The sequence below is a fragment of the Sciurus carolinensis genome, chromosome 4 (genome assembly GCF_902686445.1).
Source record: "Sciurus carolinensis chromosome 4, mSciCar1.2, whole genome shotgun sequence".
Classification (NCBI taxonomy): Eukaryota; Metazoa; Chordata; class Mammalia; order Rodentia; family Sciuridae; genus Sciurus; species Sciurus carolinensis.
The window spans coordinates 61,964,750-61,991,860 of record NC_062216.1 but is presented as its reverse complement, the minus strand read 5'-3'; the positions used below and the strand labels follow the sequence as shown (position 1 = coordinate 61,991,860).

The following is a 27,111-nucleotide window of genomic DNA, read 5'->3' as shown; positions in this document are numbered from 1 at the left end:
CTACGAGGAGCTCAGTGCTTCCCCTCAACTCCCATTAGCACCTTAATGCTACCACTTGCCTTTGCCATCTTCACTGGAAGAAACCTTTCAAGTTACCAAATCCCCAAAGCACTTCTTTTTCCTCCTTCTGGCTCTCAGGACCACTTATGCCACAGCCTTCCATGGGACTCATGTTCCCTATTCCATCCAACCATAAGCCCTCACAGGATAAAACGGAACTACCACGGCACATGGTACCTTCTGCTGAACAAACAGTTTGTTCTTTCACTGATTCTTTATTCACCAAGATTATAACAATGATGAGGGGATCTTTTTCTTTTTTTTTTACTTGTAGATGGACACAATACCTTTATTTTTGTTTTATTTTTATATGGTGCTGAGGATCGAACCCAGTGCTCCACACATGCGAGGCAAGCGCTTCACCACTGAGCCACAATCGCAATCACCAATCCATTTTTTTTTTTTATGGGTTTCCCTGGGTTACCCAGGGTATTCTCAAACTTCTAACCTCAAGCAATCCTTCTGCCTCAGCCTCTCAAGCAGCTGGGACCGCAGTGCATGCTGCCATGCCCTGCTCAACAGTTAATTCATTTTCCTGCGTTCTTAAAGTCTATTGTTTATAACATGTATAAATTAATTCATTAAACTTGTATTCATGTCAATAAAAGCTTAGTAAGTGACTTTTAAATACCTAATGGACAGATATTTATAGTAAAACTTGTTTCAGGTTGAGTCTAGACCAAAGTTTATTATCTAAACATGATGATTCACGACCACATTTCTGGAAGTACGCTCACCTGTGTCATGTCATTCAACATCGACACTAAATAGTATAGGGTGGATGGTGAAGGAAGAAAGGCTGTTATCCAATACATTTCCATGCACTGACAATAAACCTAAAAGGACTGTATGTGTTTCTCAACCTTATCTAAGTCAGAAGTTGGCTTGGTCTACATATCCATTTTCACTAGAGTCAATGAACTGCAGAGTAGTCCTCATCATTTATTAATGTGGCTACAGGTGACTTAAGGTAAAGATGGATTATTAGTCACTGATGATCTCTGAAAGCCTTTGTGAAAGTGTGGCTTAGGACCTCAAACTGGATTGGTAACAGCCACTGAGGGATCAGCAGACTGAGCAACATGAACTGGAGCAACTCAGAGGGAAACAGAGGTCAGGCTCAGGGGACCATTAAGGCGGAGTCCACTTCCTGTCATACTATGAATGAAAGGAGAATCCCCCCAACCCCAAAAGCCTTCAACATGCAGGGCCTTCAAATAAGAGAAATGTTCTTCCTTGTTACATTCTTTTCCTCTATGAATCAAAATTCATGTCAGAAATTTACTAACATTACTCAGACAAACCTACATCAAGAACTATGTCAGGGACGGGACTGAAAATGTAACTCAGTGGTATAGTGCTTGCCTAGCATGTGCAAGACCCTGGATTCAATTCCCAGTACCAGAAAAAAACAATAGCAACCAAAACACCAATGTCAGCCTGTCACTTTGGCACATGCCTATAGTCCCCAGCTACTTGGAGGCTGAAGCAAGATGGCAGTTTAAGCCCAGGAATTCAAGTCCAGCCTGGGCAACATCATGAGACCCCCATCTCACAAAAAAAGAACAATGTCAGAAAATAAATTTTTGTGAATCCAACAGAGCCTCCTTTATGGAGACCCCTCTGCACTAACTGCTTTGAAAAACCCAGAATCAATAACTTTAGACATGTTATCACTTGATGTCATATCAAGCTGAAGAAAGTTTTAGGTCTTTACTGTTGAGTCTTCAACACTACCCTATATTTGATTTGAGTTTTAAATGTTCTCTAACAGCCTCTGCCCAAAAGCACAAGAGATTTGAAGGATCTACTGAGGAGTAGTAGTGGATGAGGTACCTAAGGACAGAAAAGGAGAAAAGGTAGGAATATTGAACTTAAGGAACACCTATAAATGGTTGGGAAGGGGAGAAGAGGAAAAGTTCCCAGGAAAGGATGGACAAAGAGGGGACCATTAAGGCGGAGTCCACTTACTGAGGCAATTCTTCCAACTGAAAAAATCCATCACTGGTTATTCCTAGGCTGGCACCTGTATAGAAAATACAATATTGATCACACAAGACTGCACTTTCTCTTGTAAAACTGGCACAGTGTTTTATGCAAGAACCAAACACTTCTCAGTCAACACACAGTTTTGTCAAGTTTTGTTAAAGTCTCACTTGGGAAGTGGTCCACTAAGTCTTCTGTGAGTCAATACTTTTAATTTCTCTCTAGAACTAGAAGCAACAGCAGCTAAGTAACTTCACAATTATTCTGGTCAGGTGCAAAGGCATATGCCTGTAATCTCTGAGACTCAGGAGGCTGAGGCAGAAAGATTACAAAATTGAGGCCAGCCTCAGCAACTTAGTAAGACCGTGTCTCAAAATAAAATCAAAAGGGCTGGGTATGTGGGTATGTAGCTCAATGGTAAAGTGTCCCTGGGTTCAGTGGTTCAATCCCCAGTATTGTGGGGGGAAAAAATTATAATAAATAAAAGCAAATACACAGCATTTTAACCAAATCCAAGCACCATAATTATAGGATACATCTTTTCAGAGGTGAATGAATATCAATGGATAGAATGCCTGATTTTTCCTCTGCTGTGTCTTTTATGCCTATTCTCTTCTCCTGTCCCTGGTTTGCAGCAGAAGAATAGTAAGTGTCTTCAGACACTTGCTTGAAGTAACAACTTAGTGAGACCCTGCCTGAAAATGAAAAATAGAAAGGACCGGGGATGTGACTCAGTGGTAAAATACCCCTGGGTTCAATCTCCAGTACCCAAAAATAAATAAATAATCACTGAGATCTTGTTACTACAATATTTATAAACTAATAATTATTTGTCTGTTACCATAAACTTAGAGATTCTGCTATTTGGCTTAATGAGTTCCCGTAACTTGGCCTCAATTCAATTCCAGTCTCAGGTCACAGTATTTGCCTTAAGAATTCTAGTGCTAGAAAAATTGGTTCAGCTCAAGTTCAGCAACTCAGCAAGGCTCTAAACAACATGGTGAAATCTTGTCTCAAAATAAAAAATAAAAAGGCTGGGGATGTAGCTCAATGGTAAAATGCCCTGGGTTCAATCCCGTAACACACACACACACACACACACACACACACACACACACACATATACAGATATATACATATGTATATATTTATATACCTTGGAGACTATCCCTATCAAAGATAGTTATGTCTAATATTCTAATTCTGTTTAAAATATGTCTAATATATTCAGTTGGGAATATGTGAATGTTCTATTTTATGTCTAATATTTTTTATGTTTAACGTTCCCAAATAAATTTTAATCTACTCGAGAATGGTATCTTTGTATATTTTATAGCAGTTGTCTTTAACTTTTGGGGGTCATGAATACTTTGTTTTGTTTTGGTACCCAGGAGCATTCTCAGCTCCCAGCCCTATTTTTTATTTTATTTTGAGACAGGGTCTAAGTTGTCTTGAACTTGTGACCCTCTTGTCTCAGGTAGGTGAGATTATAGGTGTGTGCCACTCTGCCCGGCTAGGTCATGAACACTTTAAAATTTAAAATTTAAAATTTATCGATCCTCTCTTCAGAGAGAAAATAATGCACCAATGCATACACACTCAAAATGATCCACATATATTCAGGATGGTCATGGGTCTTATGGCACCAATTCATGAAACATACAAAAAATGTATGAACTATGCTCACCATCCACACAGACCTGCAAAAGTAGAGAAAACCATCTCTGATATTCCCAATTTAAACTTATTTTATAATGTCCTATGTGACAGACAAAAGGATGCACATAAGGCTTACTTAACTAGTTAAACTACATCCTTACAAGAGCTCTCTCCCTTCAACGGTCAATGTATTTGTGTCTTATAAATACCAACACTTCTAACAGAGACTGGACACAATCTACACATGCTAAGAACGAGGCTACAATATATTTGAGATGGATGAAATCTCCTTCACCCCTTAACTAACAACCACTTAGCCAATTAATTTTAGATTCTACAGAGACCTCCTTCAGTCTTTTTTAAGAGAAAACTGGTGTCGGCTGATCCATGGCAAGGTTTGCAATTCTGAATGCAATGGAAAACTTCTCCAGACCACTGATAATGATTATTTGCCTTTGGAACTCACCAGGAATCTGGCTCTCATGAGGAAGGGAGGGGACACCACCCGTAGCAATCAGAATGTGAGGAGCCGTGTATTTTTTCCCATTGACCTCCACAGTGGGCTGGGGATCACATGTGAATGCTGCATGTCCATGAATGATTTCTATATGGGACTGGAGAAGGAATGACAATATTAGCCTGTTCTTAAGATAAAACAAAAGCACCTACAGCAACATAACAGCTTTCATATCTCCAGTGAAACTTGTGATTTTCGGTTTGCAATGTCAAGACATTGCATTTCTGTAGAATTCTTGACTGATAACTAAAACACAAGTAAAGTAAACGGTTGTCATTAGATGCTGGAAGCAGAAATGAAGAAGAGGAGGAGAAAGAAGCGGAGGGAGAAAATCTTTCTTACATACAGAGAAGAGATTGAAAAATGATATGTCTGGAGGAGGGGAAGAAGGAAGAGGAAAACAAAAGGATAAATGTTAAAAGAGTAGAGGCAAAATGGCAATCCTCTGGCCAAGGGAAGAAGATGCAATCCTTTTCTTAAATAAAATGGGAAGAATATCACAAAACTACATGACAGCAAAGCTCTCTGCTAGAAATGTTGAAAACTCAGAAGCCGAATTGCTTTTACTAGCATCCTCTATACCAGGACATCAATTGAAAAGAAGCCAGTAAAGCTTCTGCCAGTTGTAATACATGTATTGGCCAGGGAATGCAGGTGACTTATAAGGATAACAGAGCCATGCAAGTATGATCACACAATGGAATGTATCAACATTCTAGAACATGTGTAGTCTGAATTATTTCCTCCTTTCCAACCATCCCTCCAGGCCTGTTCCTGCAGGTGCCTTGCTTAATCAAGCTTAATTAAAATCAATGCCAAAACCCACAAGCCTCCAGAACATCCTTTCTTCAGGAGTAATGAGTTCCTGTGAGGTGCTAGACAAAAAGAAGTGTGGGCCAAGTAGTGATAATTCAGACAACAGTTTGAAGGAATTTTCATTTCCTATGATATTAGACAGCAAGTTTCCTTTGCTATGAAGGATAGCTGTAAACAATTCCTTGATCATAAAGTCACAGTAAGTTCTATTACATATCAAGACTTATGAGTATTTAAAAATGCTGGATTCCTTAATAATTTTCCTATCTTTTGCAAAAGTATTTTATATAGCTTAATTTAAAAATTTTGATGTGGGTGCTTTAGTATAGAACTTTGTATCTCCAAATGTTAAGTCTGGTAGCCTTAAAATTCCATGGAGTCAGTTTATACAGGACTGTAGGCCCTCAAGTATCTTTCCCTTTAAAGTGGGGGTTAAGGTCAGAAAATATCTTCTGGGGGTGGGATGTAGCTCAGTGGTAAAGCAACTGCCTAATCTACATAATGCCCTAGGTTCAATCCCCAGCACTACCTAAAAAAAAAAAAAAAAAAAAAAAAAAAAAAAAAAGTGACTACAAGAAAATATCCAAATATCCCCAAATATCCTCCTCCAAACTATAAATACAATGAATGCTAAGAACCAATATAAAGTATTTGAGATTAGCCATCTATAGAAGTAATTCACCTTAAAAATTGGTTTAGAGTCAGGCACAGTGATGCACACTTGTAATCCTAGCAACTCAGGAGGTTGGGGCAGGAGGATTGCAAATTCAAGGCCAACCTCAACAATTTAGCAGGGTCCTAAGCAATTCAGTGAGACCCTGTCTCAAAAAATAAAAAGAATTGGGGACGTAGCTCAGTGACAGAGTACCCTGGGTTCAATGCCTGTAGCAAAAGACAAAAAACATTGGTTTATAAACAGGTCACTATTGAGATTAGGGCAGCCCAAACAGCAACAAGAATCTACTGTCCAGTGCTACATGATTTTCTTGGAATGAACCCAACTAATAAGTTAACTATAATACTCTTAAAAAAAAATAGAATCTGTCTCCTAAATATAAACTAAGCTATGTAAATATGTAATCTCCTAGAAGCTGCAAAGTCAAACCACAAAGACAAAGGAAGGATGATGGGACACATGCTGTCAAGTAAAAGAAGGTGGGAAGAGAGAAGGGAAGCAGGTAGAATTGAGAATTGAAATGGAGAAAACTATGTTACATGCATTTATGAATGTGCCAAAATGAATTCTACTCTTAGGCATAATAACTACAATACATTTAAAAAAGAAAACAGAAAAAGGAGGGCTGGTGTTCATTTTGGTAGCACATATACTAAAATAGGAAGAGAAAAGATTAATGTAGCCCCTGTGCAAAGATGACATATGAATTTGTGAAACATTCCATATTATAAAGAAAAAGAAAATGGAGGGCTGGATGACATATGATTTGCCAATGTCACTAGCATGGCCTGGCATGGAGGAGGTATTACATCCAAGCACTAAGGCAGAAAAAGTCTCAGGAAGGTGAAGGGCTACATATATTTGCCAGGGACAAAAAACACTAGACCTACTCAAGATGCAGCAATCAGGGGAAATTGGCCCACTTTGGGCAGGAAAGAGTAGCCTAGCAGGTGAGAGGCCTCTGGTAGGTCAACTTCAAAACGATTAATTGAAAACAATAAGATATAAATGAAGGTGCATTTTTGCCTGGCCACACTTACTTGCCAACACCAGCAGAAAACAGCTCCTTCCTTTTCTAAGTTAAAAACCCAGCATACACACCTTGGTTAGATTGTTTCGATAGATGGTGTTCAGGCGACTCACATAGGCATCCCGCTTTTCTTTTATAACACTGCAACAAAACCTGAGTCAGTACTGAGAAACAGGATTTTCCTCTTTAAATAGCCAGAGGAACTGTCCCAACACCCCTAAAGTAGAAAATCATAGACTGTAAAAAAGAATGAAGTGAGTAAGTGTCTCTGAAGACTGTTGTCCTTTCCCTGTGTCCACCTGCCTTTCTCTATGTTGAACACCCTTACTTCACTTCATGGAGAACACTCAGTTGGCATCCACTTGTGTGGACTTCTTTCTGCATAGATATCAAGGATAGCTGCTTTGGCATAGCACCTAGAACGTGGTGATCACTCAATAAATATTTATTGAAACGTGAATAGATTTACTAACACTTTGTGAAAATTCAATGGTCTCAAAAGTTTATGGCAATCTGGGTGCAATAGTGCACACCTGTAATCCCTGTGATTGAGGAGGCCAGGCAAGAAGATTCTAAGTTCAAGGCCAGCCTCAGTAATTAAGTGAGGCCCTATGAAACTTAGCAAGACCCTATCTCAAAATAAAAAATAAAGAGGACTGGGATGTGGTTCAGTGATTAAATGCCTCTGGGTTAAATCCCCAGTACAAAAAAAAAAAAAAAAAATTATGTTGGTTCCTTAAAAAGTTTAAAAAAAAAAAAAAAAAAAAAAAAAAAAGTTAAACAAAGAATTGCCATATCACCCAGCAATTCCACTTCTAGGTACAGACTCAGAAGAACTGAAAACATGAACTCAGATACTTGTATACCTATTTTTGTAGCAGCAATATTCTTAATAGCCATAAAATAGAAATAACCCAATGATCCATGGACAGGTGATTGAATAAATTATATAAGATACCAATGCACAGCAAAGAGCATAAACTACTTAAACAGGTTACAACATGAACCTTGAAAATGTTATGCTAAGCAAAATTAATCAAACATAAAAACAAATATATTATATGATTCTACTTGTATGAAGAACCTAGCATAGGTTTAGCCATAGAGACAGAAAGTAGAATAGAGGTAGCAGTGGTTAGGGTAAGGGGAATGAGGAGTTACATTTCATGGGTACAGAATTTGTTTGGGATGGTGGAAATGTACTGGAAATGCAGAGTGGTCACAGTTGCACAGCACTGTGAATGTACTTAATGGTAAATTTTCCATTGAATATATTTTACTATAATAATATCTCCCCAAATTTATGGCTTAGTTAGTAAAAAAAAAAAATAAATCTACATTTGCAAGTTGAACCCTTTGAACATTAATACTTACCGCCAATTGAATTTACTCTCACAGCTTTGAAAGCCATAATCAACATGATCATGCATGAATTCAGAGTGGACAGCTGTGTTCCACATTACCTATAAAGAAAAGTACCCAAAACAGTAGTGCATGAGTCCTGAATGAAGATATCATGAATGAATGGTAAACTATGACAGCAGGTAAGATACTAACCTTGAAATTAAAAACAAACCTAATGGGGCTGGGGATATAGCTCAGTTGTACAGTTCTTGCCTTGCAAGTACAAGGCCCTTGGGTTCAATCCCCAGCACCACAAAAAAAAACAAAAACAAAACAAAAAAACAAAACAACAACAACAAAAAAACCACAAACTTAAACACATTAAGAGTGAAAGTTCAGAAGCATGCCCAGATGGACTGGACAGTGAGGCTTCTGAAACATTAGGCAAATCACAACCACTGTTAAGTAACCTAGCTTATAATAAACAAAATACAAACAGAATATTATAAGCCTAATAGTCCTTCCTTTAAAACTTATCATTGCTTATATTCCTTTTTTAAAAAATATTTTTACTTGTAGATGGACACAATACTTTTATTTATTTTTATGTGCCGAGGATTGAACCCAGTGACTCGTGTGCGAGGCAAGCACTCCACAGTCCAGCACCAGCCCCAGCCCATCACTACTTAAATTCCTATTTTAAGTTTCAGATTTCTGTAAGCCTTGCTTTTTGATTCAGTTACAGGAAATGGAATGCATCTGTAACTTTACAGGAGAGTAATTTAGAAGAAAAGCTATGAGATAAAGTTGAGAGCTAAATATTCTAAGTTTTGTTGTTGTTCTCTCACTCTCTGTTTTTGCACTGCAGACTGCACCCAGGGGCACTTAACCACTGAGTCACATCCCCTGCCCTTTTCATTATGAGAAAGGGTCTTGCTGAGTTGCTTAGGGCTCACTAAGATGCGGAAGCTGACTTTGAACCTCCTGCCTCAGCCTCCCAAGTCGCTGGGATTATAGGCATGCGTCACTGCATCAAGCAAGGGCTAAACATTCTAAGAGAACAAATTCCTATTATGTAGTCAGTGACTACAAACATGCCCTCAGAAGAATGTACTTAATCAGACATCTGGAATACAAAGGTTGACTGCACCTTCTGTGGAATGCAGACTCTCATTTGTAAACGTCTTTCATGCCAAATGATCATCAATTTAACGAGATTCAAACTGGCATGAAGAAGTATGGATAAAAAACTACCATTTTTTTGGGCTGGGGAAATAGCTCAGTTGGTAGAGTGCTCACCTCGCAAGCACAAGGCCCTGGGTTCAATCCCCAGCACCGCAAAAAAAAAAAAATTACCATTTTTCTCTGTCAGACTAGCTTTAGACTCCATTTATAGGCAGCCTAAAATACCTTCTTTATGCCTTTGTCCTTTACACTTAATATGATTAAAATGAGAATTGGGCTCTGGGCACCATATCATATGACTGCAATCTCAGGAACTCAGGAGGCTAAGACATGAAGTTCAAGGTCAGCCTCAACAATTTAGTGAGGCCCTGTCTCAAAATAAAAATAAAAAGGGGTGGAGTTCAGCGCTAAAGCATCCCCAGGTTTAATCCCCAGTACCACACAAAATACAATCAGTAAATAAATATTTTAAAAGATTGTCAATGTTTATAAAAATAAGGACTGTTTGATTTTTTTTAAACCCAGGTAAAATGCATATAACATATAATTAAACCACAGAATTAAATCTGCTATATTTTTGATCTTAAACAATGCACATGAGTCACCAACATCACAAATACATTTTTATGCATCACTTTATTTCATATTATGAGGTATAACACTTAATTACTTCCAGTTTGTACATGTACTGTGCAATAGCATCATGTACCCTCTCAAGAGGGTACCTCTGTATGAACTATGTTAGACCTTTTGGTTCAGATATAATCACAGTAGAAGGGACCAAGCAGACATCCAAATTTCTGGTTCCTCCTCTATTGCTGATTCACTCTGCCCTTCTGACAGGGACAGTTACTCTTAGACTTCAGGCTGTTCTACAAAATAAGAGGCAACTACCAACTGATACTCAAGAATGCAAAGCACTCTAAAATCAGTAGAGCCCAACAACAACAAAAAGAAAGCAAAAATCTACCGGGTGTGATCAGAAGGGATAAGTGAAACAAAATATGGGAACAAGATCTTACAAATTCAGATTTCTATGCAGTATTTGCCCAATGATATATTTTTTTTAAGATATTGTTCTTCATGGTTTTTTTCTCCATCTTTCTTTTTTTAAATTTATTTTTATTGTAAACAAATGGGATACATGTTGTTTCTGTTTGTAGATGGAGTAAAGGCATACCATTTGTGTAATCATACATTTACATAGGGAAATGGTGTTTGATTCATTGTTATTTTTTCCTCCCCCCCCTCCCACCCCTCTTTTCCCTCTATACAGCCCCTCCTTCCTCCATTCTTGCCTCCCTCCCACCCCCCATTATGTGTCATAATCTGCTTATCAGCGAGATCATTAGTCCTTTGGTTTTTTGAGATTGGTTTATCTCACTTAGCATGATATTCTCCAATTTCATCCATTTACCTGCAAATGCCATAATTTTATTATTCTTTATAGTCAAGTAATATTCCATTGTATATATATACCACAGTTTGTTTATCCATTCATCAACTGAAGGACATCTAGGTTGGTTCCACAATCTGGCTATTGTGAAATGAGCAGCTATGAACATTGATGTGGCTGTATCTCTGTAGCATGCTGATTTTAAGTCCTTTGGGTATAGGCCAAGGAGTGGGATAGCTGGGTCAAATGGTGGGTCCATTCCAAGTTTTCTAAGGAATCTCCACACTGCTTTCCAGAGTGGCTGCACTAATTTCCAACCCCACCAGCAATGTATGAGTGTACCTTTTACCCCACATCCTCGCCAACACCTATTGTTGCTTGTGTTCTTGATAATCGCCATTCTAATTGGGGTGACATGGAATCTTAGGGTAGTTTTGATTTGCATTTCTCTTATGTTGAACATTTTTCCATATGTTTGTTGATTGCTTGTAGATCATCTTCTGTGAAGTGTCTGTTCATTTCCTTAGCCCATTTGTTGATTGGGTTATTTGTATTCTTGGTGTAGAGTTTTTTGAGTTCTTTATATATTCTGGAAATTAGTGCTCTATCTGAAGTATGAGTGGCAAAGATTTTCTCCCACTCTGTAGGTTCTCTTTTCACATTGCTGATAGTTTCTTCTGCTGAGAGAAAGCTTTTTAGTTTAAATCTGTCCCAGTTATTGATTCTTGCTTTTATTTCTTGTGCAATGGGAGTCCTGTTAAGGAAATCTGATCCTAAGCGGGCATGTTGACGATTTGGACCTACTTTTTCTTCAAAAAGATGCAGGGTCTCTGGTCTGATTCCGAGGTCCATTGTCCAATGATATTTTTAAAAATAATGAGGTAGCACCAATCAACACCAAATTTATTGCCATAATATGTTTAAATTACCTAAAATCACTGTATAACTTATATATCCATAATTGCATGACCCCAAGTAGAAAAGACTCCAAAATCTGGGATTAAGGGCTAGAGGTGAAACTTAGTGGTAAAGTGCTTGCCTAGAATACACAAGGCCCTGGGTTTGATCCCTATCCCCATAATTTTTTTTTAAATTTAAAATGTATAATTAAAAGGAAAGAAAATAATGGAAACAAAGTGTCCCAAAGATTAAAAAAAAAAAAAAAAAAAATCCCTGAAAACCTCCTTTATCAAAGGAATAGATTTCAGAAAATCTTTCTGGAATGAAGTATCAGTGGAATGCATACCTCCAGGACATCAGAAGGTTGCCAATTTAAAATTGAAGCTCAGGTCAGGCACAATGGCACATGCCTATGAGCCCAGTGGCTTAGGAAGCTGAGGCGGGAGGATTCAAAGTTCAAAGCCAGCCTCAGCAACTTAGCAAGGTCCTAAGCAACTTAGTGAGACCCTGTCTCAAAATAAAAGAATTTTTAAAAAGGGCTGGGGATGTGGGTCAGTGGCTAAGTGCCCTTAGGTTCAATTCCTGCTACCCAATAAATAAACAGCTGACCCTCTGTATCTAGGGATTCCACATCTGTGGTTTCAAACAACCTTAGATGGAAAACATTAAAAGAAAATTGTATCTGTACTGAAATTTACAGACTTCTCTTGTTATTTTTCCCTAAATAATATAACAACTATTAACAAAGCATTTATACTACATTAGGTATTAAAAGTAATCTAGACATGATTCAAAGCATACAGAAAAAGCCAGGCATGGTGGCACACACCTGCAATCCCAGTGACTTGGAAGGCTCAGGCAGGAGGACTGTAAGTTCAAAGTCAGCCTCAGCAACTTAGTGAGGCCCTATCTCAAAGTATAATATAAAAATGGGCTGGGGATGTGGCTCAGTGGTTAAGCACCCCTGGGTTCAATCTCTGGTACAAAAAAAAATAATATATATATATGTGTGTGTGTGTATATATATATATGTGTGTGTGTATATATATGTGTACATTGTTCATAAGAAATATGCAAATACTACACCACTTTAATATAAGGGACTAGAGCATCCATGGATTCTGGTACCCTTGGGGATTCTAGAACCAATCCCCCATGGTTACTGAGGGACAATTGTGCTTTCAAATGTGTTATAAAATTATTTGCAACCATAACTGAGAGGCAACTTTGGGGAAAAAAGCTGTCATTTCTTCCTCTTTGTGAAACATGAGTTCATTCAATGAAAACTACACCACAGATACCGGGACTAATACACATGAACACGCAACTTTTTAAGCCGCTTTTAGTGGGGTTCTCAGTTATGTTTCACAGAAAGAATTTTAAATGATATATTTGAAAATAGCCTTATTCCGATCATGATTTACCAAACATAAAAAAGGAGTGTAGAAGGAAGAAAAGAATTCTTACCTTTTTGGGTACACATCCAACATTCACCTAGGGGAAAAAAACCAAAACATACATTAAGGAAATGAAACTCAAACCATCAAATGCACCTTTTCAAGAAATGAATGAGCATTGAATGAGACTTCCCTGAGTTCTAAGTCACTAGATTCTATAGTTACTTCCTTTTTTCTATCATACAGTTAGAAAAAGTAAGAATATTATTTTCCTTATGTGATGAAGTAGAACATATTATCAGCATTTTCTCAAGAAAAGGAGCAGCAAGAAAGGAAAAAACGGCAATCAGATCATTTGAGCACATGTCTTGGAGGATTTCTGGAAACCTGACTATGGAGTATATGGATAAAACATCTAGGATGGTCTCTGCTAAAACCACAAGCAGAAAATTATATTATTCCTCAGGGCAAAACAACAAAATTCATCTGTACTATGAAGCCTTGATTCTTAGTATTCTAGCAGCCAATACACAAAGGAAAACAAACAGTTGTAATATTTCATCCACTAAAAAAATCACCAAGATATTTAGGAAGGCAACTATTCAGATAAGGCTAGAGAAAAATTTCTTCCAGCTGGGCATGGTGGCTCATGCCTGTAATTCCAGTGACTCAGGCAGGGGAATCTCAAATTCAAGGTCAGCCTCAGCAACTTAGCAAGACCCCATCTCAAAATAAAAAATAAAAATTGTGGAGATAAAGCTTTGTGGCAAAGAACCCCTGAGTTCAATAACTAATACTAAATAAAGAGGAAAAAATTCCTCACAAGGATCTTTTTTTTAATATTTTTAGGTACTAGAGACTGAACCCAGGGGCGCCACACCACTGAGCTACATACATCCCCAACCCTTTTTGAGACAGTGTCTCAAAAAAGTTGCTCAGACTGGCCTCAAACTTTCAATCACTCTGCCTCCATCTTCCAAATAGCTGGGATACAGGCCTGACCACCACAACCAGCCCAAGGATTTTTATAATCAAGATGCAGCATTCATCCTTACACACACATTTTTGTGCACATCAGTTAATTTTCTTTTGATTACTTCCTATTTTTTTAAAAACTGAGTTAATTAGGTCTCTGACTACAAGGCCTTAAGAATTAGAAATATGAACTTAACTGAATGATTAACTACTCTTGTTCCTAAGGGAAGAGTTGCTTGTAGAAGGAAAACTGTGTTGATCTCACTTTTTTGAAGAACAAATTATAGACTTTTAGTTCTCTAGACTTGCCATCTGATGTGCATTTCAGATTACCTTTAATCTTATAAATACTGACTGCCAGGCGGTGGCTCTCTTGGCCACTATAAGTTATAAAACTTAAATAAACAAGGTATCAATCATGTATCTTAAAAAAAAAAAAAAAAGTATATTCTGTCTGGTGCAGTGGTGCATGCCTGTAATCTCAGCCACTCCCAGGAGTATCACAAGTTCAAAGGCAGCCTGGCTAATTTAGTCTCAAAATAATAAAAAGGTTGGGAGTGGAGCTCAGTGGCAGAGCACTTATGAGTTAAATCTCCAGTACCACATAAAAAATAAAAAATAAATCCGTATGTTCACTATGCCTGTTGGCACAGTGTAAAGACCAAAACTTCAGATACTGGTAAACATCAAAAGCACAGACTATAAGGTATGCGGATTGGAATTTAGGATGCCAATCAACCACTGATAAAAGAAACTAGATAAAACCTAAATATATATTACAAATAATAAAAATGAATTGGAACTATGACTGTCTGAGCACTTAGCCTAAAGAAGTAACCTAAGATAGAGAAAAGCTACATATACAAGGATGATTATGGTACATATAAGCAAATACTTGGTTATAATAATTTCCAGTATGCTGTTACTAGATAGAAAAATACATATGGAATAAAAGCAAAAAAGACTCAAGGAAAACTACATTAAAAAAAAAAAAAAGAGCTAGCCTCGTATGGTGGTGCACACCTGTATTCCCAGCTACTCAGGAGGCTGAGGCAGGAGCCAGCTTCAACAACTTAAGACTCTATTTCAAAGTAAAATCTGAGAAGAGCTAAGGGTGAGGCTTGGTGGTAGTGCTCCTGCAACAGAGGCCAGGTGACTGGAGAAGGGTGCAGAATTCAAACCTACTAAAGAATCAATATTCACACCAACATACAGACATGCTATTCAGAAAATATTTTATATTAGCGGTTAGAACAATTTATGGCTTTCTATTTAGACTGCACACCCATCTGACTAAGTTGAGGATATGCTATTTCTCAATCTCCAAGTATGTGACAGTTTATGGGGACAAATGGAATAAGCCATTCTTAAAGATGATGACAGGACTTTCTTAAATGCTAATAGCAAAGAAAGGCAGCTGAAATCCATCAGAAAGAATAATCCCAGTTCCTTAACAGGAATGATTTTATCATCAGACTTAACTTTTCTAGTTCATTTGGTGAACAAAGTACTTCCCAGTGCTTTTGATCCACACCTTTATGTTCTGCAGTTTTTTTGTTTTTGTTTTTTTAACTTTTATTTGCATTTATTTTATGTTGAATTTACTCCCATGCCATAAGTTTTATTTTAGTTTCTTCTGGGATATCTTTTTCTTCTGGCAACCTCCTCTTCTGGCTTAGGGACAATCTGTTCCTTTGCAGTGAGGACCATCTCAGTGTGGCAGGAGGAACTCGTGTATGGGTTAATCTCACCAGGAGCTCTGTAAGTACTTACAGTGCATCTTGGGTGCTTTGTTTATCTGGATATGTTCAATGACCAGAGAATCTACGTCTAAACCTTTTAGTTCAGCATTACCCTCTACATGTTTAAGCATGTGCACCAAAAATTCAACACTCTTTCTGGGCCGCCGTACCTGTGTCCTGCCCCACTGTTTGGCCTGGGCACACCTCCCAACTCTACCACAATAAAGCTGGAATGGCACACATTGCTTCCTTAAAATGACATCTTTCAGATACTTGGTGGCTTTTCAGATATGCATACCTTTGATGGCCTGCACAGTTTCACAGGTGATCTTAAAGTGAACACAAAGATTTTAATCTCTTGATTTGCATAATTTTGAGGGGTTTTCTGGGTTAAGAGAGTAGCGGAGGACCATTTTCACAAATCACCTCCGGCCACTTATAGGAAGAAGAAGAATGGTGGCTATGCCCTGCAGTTTACAGCCTACAGACCCCAAAGTCTTGAACAGACTCCGAAACCAGTTTACCCAAAAGTAGAGATGATTTTGGTATACTAAAGAAATACATACTACTTGTCCCCAGTCATCTCCTCCAGTTTCCCAGGAATCTTCATAAAAGCGATCCAAGGGCAGGTGCCTATAAACCCACAGTTTGGGAAGCTGAGGTAAAAGGATCAAAAATTCAAGATCAGCCTAGGGGGGCTGGGGAAATAACTCAGTTGGTCAAGCGCTTGCCTCACATGTACAAGGCCCTGGGTTCAATCCCCAGCACCACCAAAAAAAAAAGATCAGCCTAGGTAATTTAGCAAGACCCTGTCTCAAAAATAAAAAATAAAAAAACAGTAATAATAATAATAATAATTGGGAGGCCTCTAGGTAGGAGGAATGCAAGTTCAAGGCCAGTTTCAGTCACTTAGGGAGGTCATAAGCAACTCTGAGAGCCTGTCTTAAAATAAAAAGGAGCTGGGGATGTGGTTCAGTGGTCAAATACCACTGGGTTCAATCCCCCCAAATTTAATTTTATTAATAAAATAAAATAGGCTGGAGATGTCACTCGGTGGTAGAGCACCCCTGGGTTCCATTCCCTAGTACTAAAAGTAAAAAGAAAAAAAAAAGCAATTCAAGGAGTCATATAGCACTAAAATACTAAGACATTCGTAACTACTTTCACCTACCATCAATTTATGCCAAACCTATGTTTGAAGCTATTTTACACAGGCTTAGAGCAATTTTTAAAAAAAGTTTGGAAAATGCTTCTTCTAAGGGTCAAGATGGCCTGACTTAACACTCTCTAATGCCTACTAGATGATTGATGTATTATTGTTGAGAAGTTTTTGCCTTTTTGTTATCTAAATGTTTTTTAGCTGACAGCCACTCTTTCATCTCAAAGTATGGATAAAACACCCACTTCTCTCAGGCATTATGCATGGTAAAGTACTGCTCTTCTGTAGTCTATAGTTCTAACCAGAAAGACCCTGAGCTTATGCAAGATACTGGCTCCAGGGTCAGCAGACAACTACTCTATTCCCTAAAACCACAGAGCGCTGGACCAGAAATCTGAAGAGGGTGGTGGAAAACTGTGACCTTCATAGGTCACACAATTTGTGCTCCAGCTTGGCTTACTTCAGGGCCTGGGGATATGGCTGAAAGGAAGGCCAAGATCAAGAAATGCCAAGGGTCCTATTTTGGCAGTTCCTGGGATAGGCCTCCAGGGGTTTCTGCTGGCTTTAGAGATCAAGTTAAACCCCTGGTTAAACATGACATCAGTGGCTTCTTTGAGGAATGAAAAGCACATTTAATTACCTTCACCACAGGGAAGCCAGGGTAAAGAGCTATGTCCAGTCATGCTCATGCCTCTCTACTCCTTCCTCCTTCTTTAGCTGATGCATGATTGAGGTTGTCAGAAAGCACAGGTCTTGAATTCATCAGGTAGTCTGACTGAGCTCTCCCACTCAATGTAGGTGGGTAAGTTTCTGAATCTGAGTCGTTTCCTATTCCATAAAATGGGAATGGTGATACTTATAAAAGTTTTGAGGTTAGAGAAAATGTAAAGCATTGATCTCTAATTTATGATATATCTGATAATGACATTAAAACTGAATTATTTTTGTAGTCTGCTGACTCCCCACATGGCACACAAGACATATGGAAAAGAGAGGCAATAAAGGATTCTCCAGGTGGCTCCCTATCTGATACAAATCAAGTTTTGCCAGGAGTTTGCCTCTCAGACTTGGGAATTCGACAGGTGCACACAGGTGATAAACCCCCTCCCCAGGCATACAGCACTTTTCACCTCAAGGAACCTCCATTCACCAGTTGGGCACTAACCAACAAAGAGTTACAGGAAGACCCCAGAATCCTTCTGTTCAGTGGACACACACCAGCATTGGATCCAGGTGAGGACATAGACCTTCCAAGTAGGAATAGAACACATATACAGGTAGGAAAATTCAGACTTCACTATCTTTCCTAGACTGGCATGCTGACCTTCAATTTTGCCTAGATTGGGAAATTCTTCACACTGCCGATACTGGTGCAAAGAATGAGAAGTTAATTTATAATTGCAACTGCTACACGTCACCTGTGCTCAGAAGTGACTTCCTTCCTGTTTTCTCCCAAACCTCACCAGAGTTGCCTCTAGTTTTCTCCTGTCTTCCTTCTTTATACCCTAAAATATAGTTGAAGGCTAGTATTAGAAAATGCACAAGTCATTGCTGGGTGCAGGGATGCACACCTGTAATCTCAGCAAATAGGGAGGCTGAAACAGGAGGCTCATAGATTTGAGACCAGCCTCAGCAACTTAGAAGGACCCCCATCTCAAAATAAAAAATAAAAAGGGTTGGGGATAAGCCAGTGCAGTGGCGCATGCACGCCTATAACCCTAGCTGCTCTGAAGGCGGAGGCAGGATAGTGAGTTCAAAGCCAGACTCAGCAAAAGTGAGGCGTTAAGCAACTCAACAAGACGCTGTTTCTAAATAAAATACAAAAAATAGGACTGGGGATGTGGTTGAGTGTCCCTGAGTTCAATCCCCAGTACCCACAAAAATAAATAAATAAATGGTTGGGGATGTAGCTCAAGGGTAAAGTGCTCCTGGGTTTTACCCCTGTACCTAAAAAAAAGGGAGGGAGGAAAGGACCAGTTGACAATTTTGAAGCAAAGTACTAGTGATCCACCAACTCATTTTTTTCTACAACTACATACTGAGTACCTGCTATGGGCAAGAACTGTTCTAAAGGCTTGGAATATATTGGTGATCAAAAGAGATGATCCCTAGCCATATTGGGGTTGTGGCTCAGTGGCAGAGCATTTGCCTAGCATGAGGCCCTGGGGTTTGATCCCCAGGATGGTTTAAAAAAAAAGCGGGGAATTAACAAAGAGTAACTAAAACTGTTTTTGCTCAATACTTCACTAAACGAAACATGATATTAAACTGAACCTCCCAGGAGTCATCAAATTTAAAAAGATTGCTACTCTGGGGCATTCAGGAGGGCCCAGAAAAAAAAAAAATTTGTGAAATCAAACTCTTCTGGAATGTCCGATACTCACTACAGTGATATCTGTCCTATTATCTCCTGCCCCTATCTTCCAAAAAGAAAGAATCTGGGATCCCACATCCTAGTTAATATCTTATGTTACAATAAATGGTGAATAAATGGTTATTAGTAGTGACTGATTGGAGCTGGGTACAGTGGTACACACCTATAATCCCTGAGATTCAGGAGGCTGAGGCAGGAGGATCACTAGTTGGAGTTCAGCCTGGGCAACTTAGCAAGACCCTATTTCAAAAATAAATAAATAAATAAAGCCAGGTGTGGTGGTGCACACCTGTAATCCCAGTGACTCAAAAGGCTTGGAAGTGTAGTCAGCCTTGGCAACTTTAGCAAAGTCCTAAGCACCTTACCTATCTCAAAAAAAAAAAAAAAAAGTTGGGGATGTGGTTCAGTGGTTAAGTGCCCCTGGGTTCCATTCTTGGTACCAAAAAGAACAAAACAAAACAAAATAAATAAATAAGGGCTAGAGATGTAGCTCAAAGTGTGCAATTCCGAGTACCACCAAAAAAAAAAAAAAAAATAGTGACTGGATCCACTTCTGAATGCTAGTATTTCCGTATCATTCCTTCAGTTTCATTCTATAAAACATTCCCTGTTGCTATTTTTCCAAATATGTTTGAACAAGGAAATAGAAACTGAGATTGAGAGGTAATCTGATCCTGCAGATTAAGAGGGTTCTGAGGCAGACTGCAAAGCAATATTTTACTAAACCAGTGCAAAAAAGTAAATAAGGTAAATCAGTCAAAGTTTAACAATAGGTTGCACACTCCAACAATCCTCACCCTTTATGATCACTCCTTTGCTTAGCACTTATGAATACAGTTGGATTCCAAACCCACAAACCAAATTAGATTAACTTTCAGATTTTAAGGGACACCTGTCAATCCTGAAGGAACTGACTGACAGCATTCCTTTAAACTGAGGTTCTTTAGCTGGGCACAGTGGCACATGCCTCCTCAGCAGTTGGAGAGGCTGACTGCAAGTCTGAGGCCAGCCTCAGCAACTTAGCAAGGACTAAGCAACATAGAAAGACCCCGTATCAAAATTTAAAAAAGGGGTGGGGATGTGGCTCAGTGGCAAAATGCCCCTGGGTTCTATCCCCAGTACCAAACAAATAAAAATAATAAACTGAGGTCCTTTTAGGAAGTTACATTTAGATATGTATATTCAGTCATTGGGGGGTGAGAGATGTCACAATATCAAAGTGCAAACTACTAACTCCAAGTTCAGTTATGATTTGCATATTGCTAAGGAATTGTTTGCAGCCTAAATGAACAATAATCCACTGAGCAGCCCATTTCTTAGGCCTCTTTGACGGTCCCACCCCCAGATGCACACATCTCTTTTGTGGCCTTCTTTAGTAAGAGCTGTGCAGCGCAGTTCACAACTTAGTGATCCGGAAGGCTCTGCCCTTTCATCAACCCTTACCATCCAACTCTCACTGGCAAGAACTACCGGCTGTCCTGCAGGAACCTGGCTCCTGTATCTCAAAATCAGTATACTCAGCAAGAATACAGAAGCATGTGCTCCCAGGGCCCTGGGGCAAAGGAACAGTAAGTCAGAGGACTTTTCCCCAAGCTGACTCTCCCAAGGTCTGCGTGGGCAGAGAACTACCTCAGAGACAAGCTCCCAGAGGCTCTATTTCACCTTTGGGCAAGTTCTGCATTGCTCTGTGGTCTTCATGTGATCACAACAGAAGCACTGGGTTTCGCTTTTTGTAGATCTGAAAACTGAATTTAAAGATCATTTCACATTTTTTTTTTTCTGTCTTCAGAAATAAGTGAATTAGGGCTGGGGAGATAGCTCAGTTGGTAGAGTGCTCGCAAGCACTAAGGCTCTTAGTTCAATCCCCAGCACCGCAAAAAAAAAAAAAAAAAAAAAAAAAAAAAAAAAAAAAAAAAAAAAAAAAAAAAAAAGAAATAAGTGAATCGCTAGGGGAAATCTAGGGCAAAACAGATACCTTAATATTTAATATGTATCCCAATACCCTACACGACCATACTCTATTTGGAGAGGAGGGCATTGTTTTTTGAGCCAAGATCTAAGTTGCTGAGGTCTTGCTAAAATGATGAGGCTTGCCTCAAATTTGTGATCCTGCTGCCTCAGCCAGCCACATTGTATGTGTGGGTGGGTGGGGGATACTGGGCATTGAATTCAGGGGTGTTCTACCACTGAGCTACATCCCTAGCCCTTTTAATTTTTTGAGATGTCGTTTTGCTAAATTACCGAGGCTGGACTTGGACTTGCAATTCTGCTGTCTCAGTCTCCCAAACTGCTGAGATTATAGGTGTGTGCCACCATACTCAGACCAACCACACTTTTTTGCCTGATCCAGAAAAATAAGGACAGCCAGGTGTAATGATTCACACATGTAATCCCAGTTACTCGGGAGGCTGAGGCAGGAGGACAAGTTTGAGACCAGTCTCAGCAATTTAGCAAGGTCCTAAACAACTTAGCAAGACCCTGTCTCAAAAAAATATGTAGCTAGGCATGGTGGCACATGCTGTAATTCCAGCAGCCTGGAAGGCTGAAACAGGAGGATAGCAAGTTCAAAAAAGCCACTTACCAACTTAGAGAGGCCCGAAGCAAACCGACACCCTCTCTAATAAAATATTAAATTTAAAAAAAAAAATGAAAATTGCCCTGTGCACTATACTAAAACATGTTTTTAGACAATAATTTAAGAAATTTATATATAGGATATATTCCAAAGCTTAACTATTAATCAGATAATGGAGACAACAAATATCCTGAGAACTGCCTGACTACCATGAACTGTCTTGTGATGACAAGACCAATGCCATTTCCACATACCTTCCCATGCCTACCCCCACAATTTCCTTTAAAAGCATGAGACCCCAGAAAGGACATTCTATTCTTTGAGATAACTTGCATTTCCCTTGAATGTAATTTTTTTAAAGAACACTTTTAGTTGTAGATGGACACAATGCCTTTATTTTATTCATTTATTTTTATTAGGGCTGAGGATTAAAGCCAGTGCCTCACATGTGCAAGGTAAGCACTCTATCACTGAGCTGTAACCCCAGCACCCTTGAATGTAAATTTGCTTCCTATTATTATCTCTACTTGTGTCTCTGCAACATCTTGAAATTATTTTCTGCAATGTCTGTCAAAACCCCTCTCTGATGACAAAACTGCACTTAAATTATTTTCAACCCCATTTTAGCTTATAGTATGTTAGTTAGTAAAGTGAAGGTGTTGGACAAAACAATACCTCTCATATTTCAATTAAGGTCTATGTAAATCCAATCTTTAATGAAACAAAAAAGAGGGTATAGTGTTTCATTAAACTAGATATAGTCAAAGAATTATCTTTATTTGCATTACAACCTTATTTTTTAATTAAAATATTGTCTTGGAGCTGGGTGTGATGGCATACACCTGTAATCTCAGTGAGTTGGGAGGCTGAGGCAAGAGGATTACAAATTCAAGGACAGCCTCAGCAACATAGCAAACCCTCAGCAAACTAGCGAGACCCTGCTTCAAAATAAAAAATAAGGACTAAGGATGTAGTTCCGTGGGTAACAGCCTGTGGGTTCAATCCCCAATACCATTTTTTTTTTTTGTCTTTCTTTTTTTTTTTTTTTTTTACAGACTGCAATTTGATTCATTGTACACAAACGGGGTACAACTTTTCATTTCTATGGTTGTACACAATGTAGATTCATACCGTTTGTGTAATCATACATGTACATAGGGTAAAATATCTGCTTCAGTTCACTATCTTTCCTTCCCCCATCCCCTCCCGCCCCATTCCCTCTATACAATCCAAAGTTCCTCCATTCTTCTCTTACCCACCTGCCACTCTCCCCCTCTTATGTATCATCATCCACTTATCAGAGAATACATTTGGTCTTTGTTTTTTTTAGGGTTGGTTTATTTCACTTAGCATGATATTCTCTGACTCCATTCATTTACCAGCAAATGCCATAATTTTATTCTTCTTTATGGCTGAGTAGTATTCCACTGTGTATTCTTATCCATTCATCAACTAAAGGGTATCTAGGTTGGTTCCACAATCTAGCTATTGTGAATTGAGCAGCTAAAAACATTGATGTAGCTGCTTTATTGTAGTATGCTGATTTAAAGTCCTTTCAGTATAAACCAAGGAATGAGAAAGCTGGGTCAAATGGTGGGTCCATTCCAAGTGGTTCAGTGGGGAAATTGCTTGTGGGTTCAATCTCCAGTACCATAAAAAAAAAAAAAAAAAAAAAAAAAAAAAAAAAAGTTGGCTAAATAAATGAACAAAAATAAAACAATTAGAAACAAAAAACAATCTTGCTAAGTAGAAATAACCACTGCTAGAGAAAGACCAAATGAACTCTCCATGTAATTTAATCCATGAAAACTTAATAAACATTTAACCAAACTTCAAGGAGGGGAGTGTGGTTCAATAGTAGAGCACTTGCCTAGCATGCACAAGGCCCTGTGTTTGATCCCTAGCACTGCAAAAACAATTAAAAAATAAAAAAAAATCACCAAGTTTTAAAATTACAGTAATGCATTTTATTTAGGAAGGAACTAGGTGGAGAATCAATCTTAAAGAAACTTCTATCTGGGATATTTCTCAATAATATCATTTACTACAAGGCCATTTTTGCCACTCTCCTGCTCAGACCCTTTTACCGTTAACTGTGCTTCCAGAAAATCCACCTTTAAAAAAAACCTATCCATCAGCTACCATCTGTTAGCTCTATTAAGAATAAAAGACACCCTTTGGGGCTCGGGAGATAGCTCAGCTGGTAAAGTGCGTGCTTGCAATCACAAGGCCCTGAGTTCGATTCCCAGTACCGTAAACAAAAAAAAAAAAAAGACACCCTTTGTTCCAAATTCAATTATACAACATACCCTGCTATATGTCTTTGCCCCACACCCTTCCAAGTCCAAGAATAATATTCATCCTTCAAGTTTCAGAAAGATGCTGTTTCCTTCCAGAAATCTTCCCATGGTATCTAGGCAGAAGTGAGAATTTCAACTCCTTTCTTAACGACTTTAATTGGTTATTACTTGCAACCATTAAGACAAGGCCACCCCACTTTGCAGTTCAACTGTCCACATTTGGTCTCCTCCACCATACTGTAAATTCCCTGAAGGGATCTTTGTCTTACAAATGTCTGTATTTATCTTTTTCTCTGTCTTCATCAATCCAAGAAATGAATACATAAACAAATACATGAACAGAAAGCCTCAATTCTCCCTACACCTGCTTGGAAATCACTGCACATAAGTAGTTTATTATTGCAACTATGAATAGCCCACATAACTGTAATCCTTGAACAAATCTAAACCCACGTCTTATCTATTGTTTCTACCTCCTCAAATATTCACTACCACCTACACCCGTCCTTGTAACTCAAAACCAGAAGTTAGAGAAAAGCCCTAATGTAACATCATTAAAATACTAAATAGATGACTTCCCAAAAATATCAATGCTCAGATGGAAATATAAGCTGCTACAGGAGGAAGAGTTGAGCAACATCAGGTACTCAACAAAGCATTAAATAAAAAGGCTGACCGTCCCTAGGCTGTCCTTTTGCTTTCTCTCCCAAGTGGTTTATCTCTCACTGTACTCACGTTGGTAATGAACCTAAAAATGGGTCAGCCCCTTCTTGATTAATACCAGTATAATCAGCAATGACAGCACATGCCACACACTGATAATGATATATATAAACAAGGAAGAAGGAAAACAAAAATGTAGAGTGGTACATGGGTGAGAAGGGATCAAGCGCTCTTACTAGTTGAGATGAAGATTGGGGAAACTCCGAGTGGTATCCCTCAATCTGCCTTTTGCAGAGACAGACTTCTGGTCTTTCTGCACTAAAGTGTCAAAGTGCATGTCAATAATTAACAAGAGGTTTTTCCTTTCTCCCCATCCCCTTCTTCACTTTGAACTTGAGCACTTAACAATGCAGTCAGTCTTTCATAGCTGCTCAACACCAGTTTCATTCCTTTCACAAATGGTTATGGAACAAGGTACTTTGTTAAGATAATGAAAGTTACACCAACACAGGAACCCATCCCTGCCCCTAAGGAGTTGCCAATTTAGTATAATTTAAATATACGTCTTCAAAGGAATTTAAAGAACCTATTCCCAAATCCCAAGTTAGTCTTGGATTAATCATTTTAAAAGTCAGCAGCAAATACCTCAACCAAATCTTGTGATAAAAAAGGACATACTAATAGCCTTGGTACAAAACTTACGTTTCAAAAATCACAAATAACTATTTGTATTTCAAAATGTATTTCAATCTCAGGATTTACACCCTTTTTGTGTGTGGAGAGGGTGTTAAAAATCTACCCCCAAATAAACAAAAACAAAAATCTGAGAGATCACCTATCAGTGACTTCAAAGCCTTTTATCAAGGTAATCTCTTGTAAGTTCTCGGTATTGGCTAAAACTCAGATCACCCGCGGAGCTTCTGAAACTCCTCAAACTGGGGCTGCCCTTCATACCAATTAAGTCAGAAGTCCTAGGATGGGAATCCACGAAGCATAACTTTAACTCCTCAGGTGATGTGAATGTGCAACCAATGTTAAACTGCTGCTATAAATCATACTGTCCCTAAAATAGACGAGAAAGGACCCGCCCCCACAGACCACTTTCAGTTTTCCCAGATGCAATCTTGGGTTTCATGGATCCTTTTAGGTGCGTAACAAGAATGCAATTCTCTCCCACCTGGAGAAGTGAGGATCCAAAGAAGTTATGTTCGATTTAAGAAACTACGACTTTCGTTAATATTGCACCTGTGCGGGGACGCGCGCAGATCCAGCATCAGGGGCCGCAGAGAAGCTCCTTTACACTTAACTCCACCTGATAAGGGTGCTGGCCTCAGAAGCAGTGTGGGAAAGCGCGGCGCCGGGGGCCGCCCTCTGGGCAGGGGCAAAGTGGTTCCCAGCACGCAAGGGGACGGTTTTCTCCTGTAAATGCTAGGACTAAAAGGGGCTGAGAAAACGGCGCTACAAAGCCCCAGGCGCGAGGCACAGCGCCCAGAGGGCCGCAATACTCACGCAAGTGCCTCCCAGTTTGTGGCTCTCCACCACCGCGGCCCTGGCGCCGAGCTCCGCTGCCCGGCGCGCGCTGGCCAACCCGCCGGAGCCGCCCCCGATCACCAGGTAGTCGTAGGAGGCCACCGCGGCGGGAAGTGGACACTGTGGCTGAAGCTCCTGCTTGCACGCCATGGCTTGGGAGAGGGTGCGCAGGGCTCCGGCGGGCCCAGGCGGAGGCAGCGGGAAGCCGTGGAAGGTGCACGCCGCCAGCCGCCAGCTCGGCCCTGCGCTCGCGCTCAGCGCGCGGGGCAGCAGAGCCATGCACACGGAAGTAGCACGGGGAGGGGGAGCGACCCAGGGGCGGGCCCCGGGGGAGGGGGCTTGGGCCGCGGGCAAGCGCAGCCTCACCGTGACTAAGCACCCGGCCGCCGCGCGGGAGCGGGCGGAGGAGGGGCTGACGCTGGGGGTTGGGGCTCGCCACCGCGCCCGGGGCCGCCTCCCGGTCCCCCTGCAGTGACGGCGAGAGGCGCCTGCCCCTTCGAGGAGCCCGGGGCTTTCTTTGTTCTGGCCTTCGCCGGAGCGCCTGGGTCCCTACCCCACCCCCTGGGCGGCAGTGGCCGGATACAGGCATTTGAAGGCGCGTTGGGTGAGGTGAAGTATGAACATCCTCTCCTGTTTCACCCATCCTCTGGAAGAGAAGAACTTTGCCCTCTATTATTGCAGAGATTAAGTTTCTCAGTCTGTTCTGGAGACCACCTGGATTGCCAGTTTCTGGGCCCTGACCAGGAGTTGGGAATTTACATTCTAAACCATGCTTCCCCCGCTCCCCCCGCTCCCCCCCCCAACCCCCGCCTTGAGGTGATTCTGTT

The 27,111-nt window shown here is 39.8% G+C and overlaps 1 protein-coding gene and 1 non-coding gene across 2 annotated transcripts in view; one reads left to right on the top strand and one right to left on the bottom strand.

Moving 5' to 3' along the window:
* The window catches only part of Gsr (glutathione-disulfide reductase), a 47,684-nt gene extending 20,949 nt beyond the window's left edge, over positions 1–26,735 (bottom strand). Inside the window, exons 1-6 of the mRNA XM_047549244.1 lie at positions 26,264–26,735; positions 13,037–13,063; positions 8,119–8,207; positions 6,816–6,885; positions 4,172–4,319; positions 2,032–2,086 (exon numbers count right to left, since the gene is read on the bottom strand). Coding sequence (XP_047405200.1) covers positions 2,032–2,086; positions 4,172–4,319; positions 6,816–6,885; positions 8,119–8,207; positions 13,037–13,063; positions 26,264–26,563 — 689 coding nt within the window. The 5' untranslated portion in view covers positions 26,564–26,735. The remainder of the gene's footprint in view (positions 1–2,031; positions 2,087–4,171; positions 4,320–6,815; positions 6,886–8,118; positions 8,208–13,036; positions 13,064–26,263) is intronic.
* Positions 6,343–6,444, top strand: LOC124984087 (U6 spliceosomal RNA). Its single transcript, XR_007108554.1, has one exon. It is a non-coding gene; the product is annotated as a U6 spliceosomal RNA (small nuclear RNA).
* Positions 26,736–27,111: the final 376 nt, after the last annotated feature.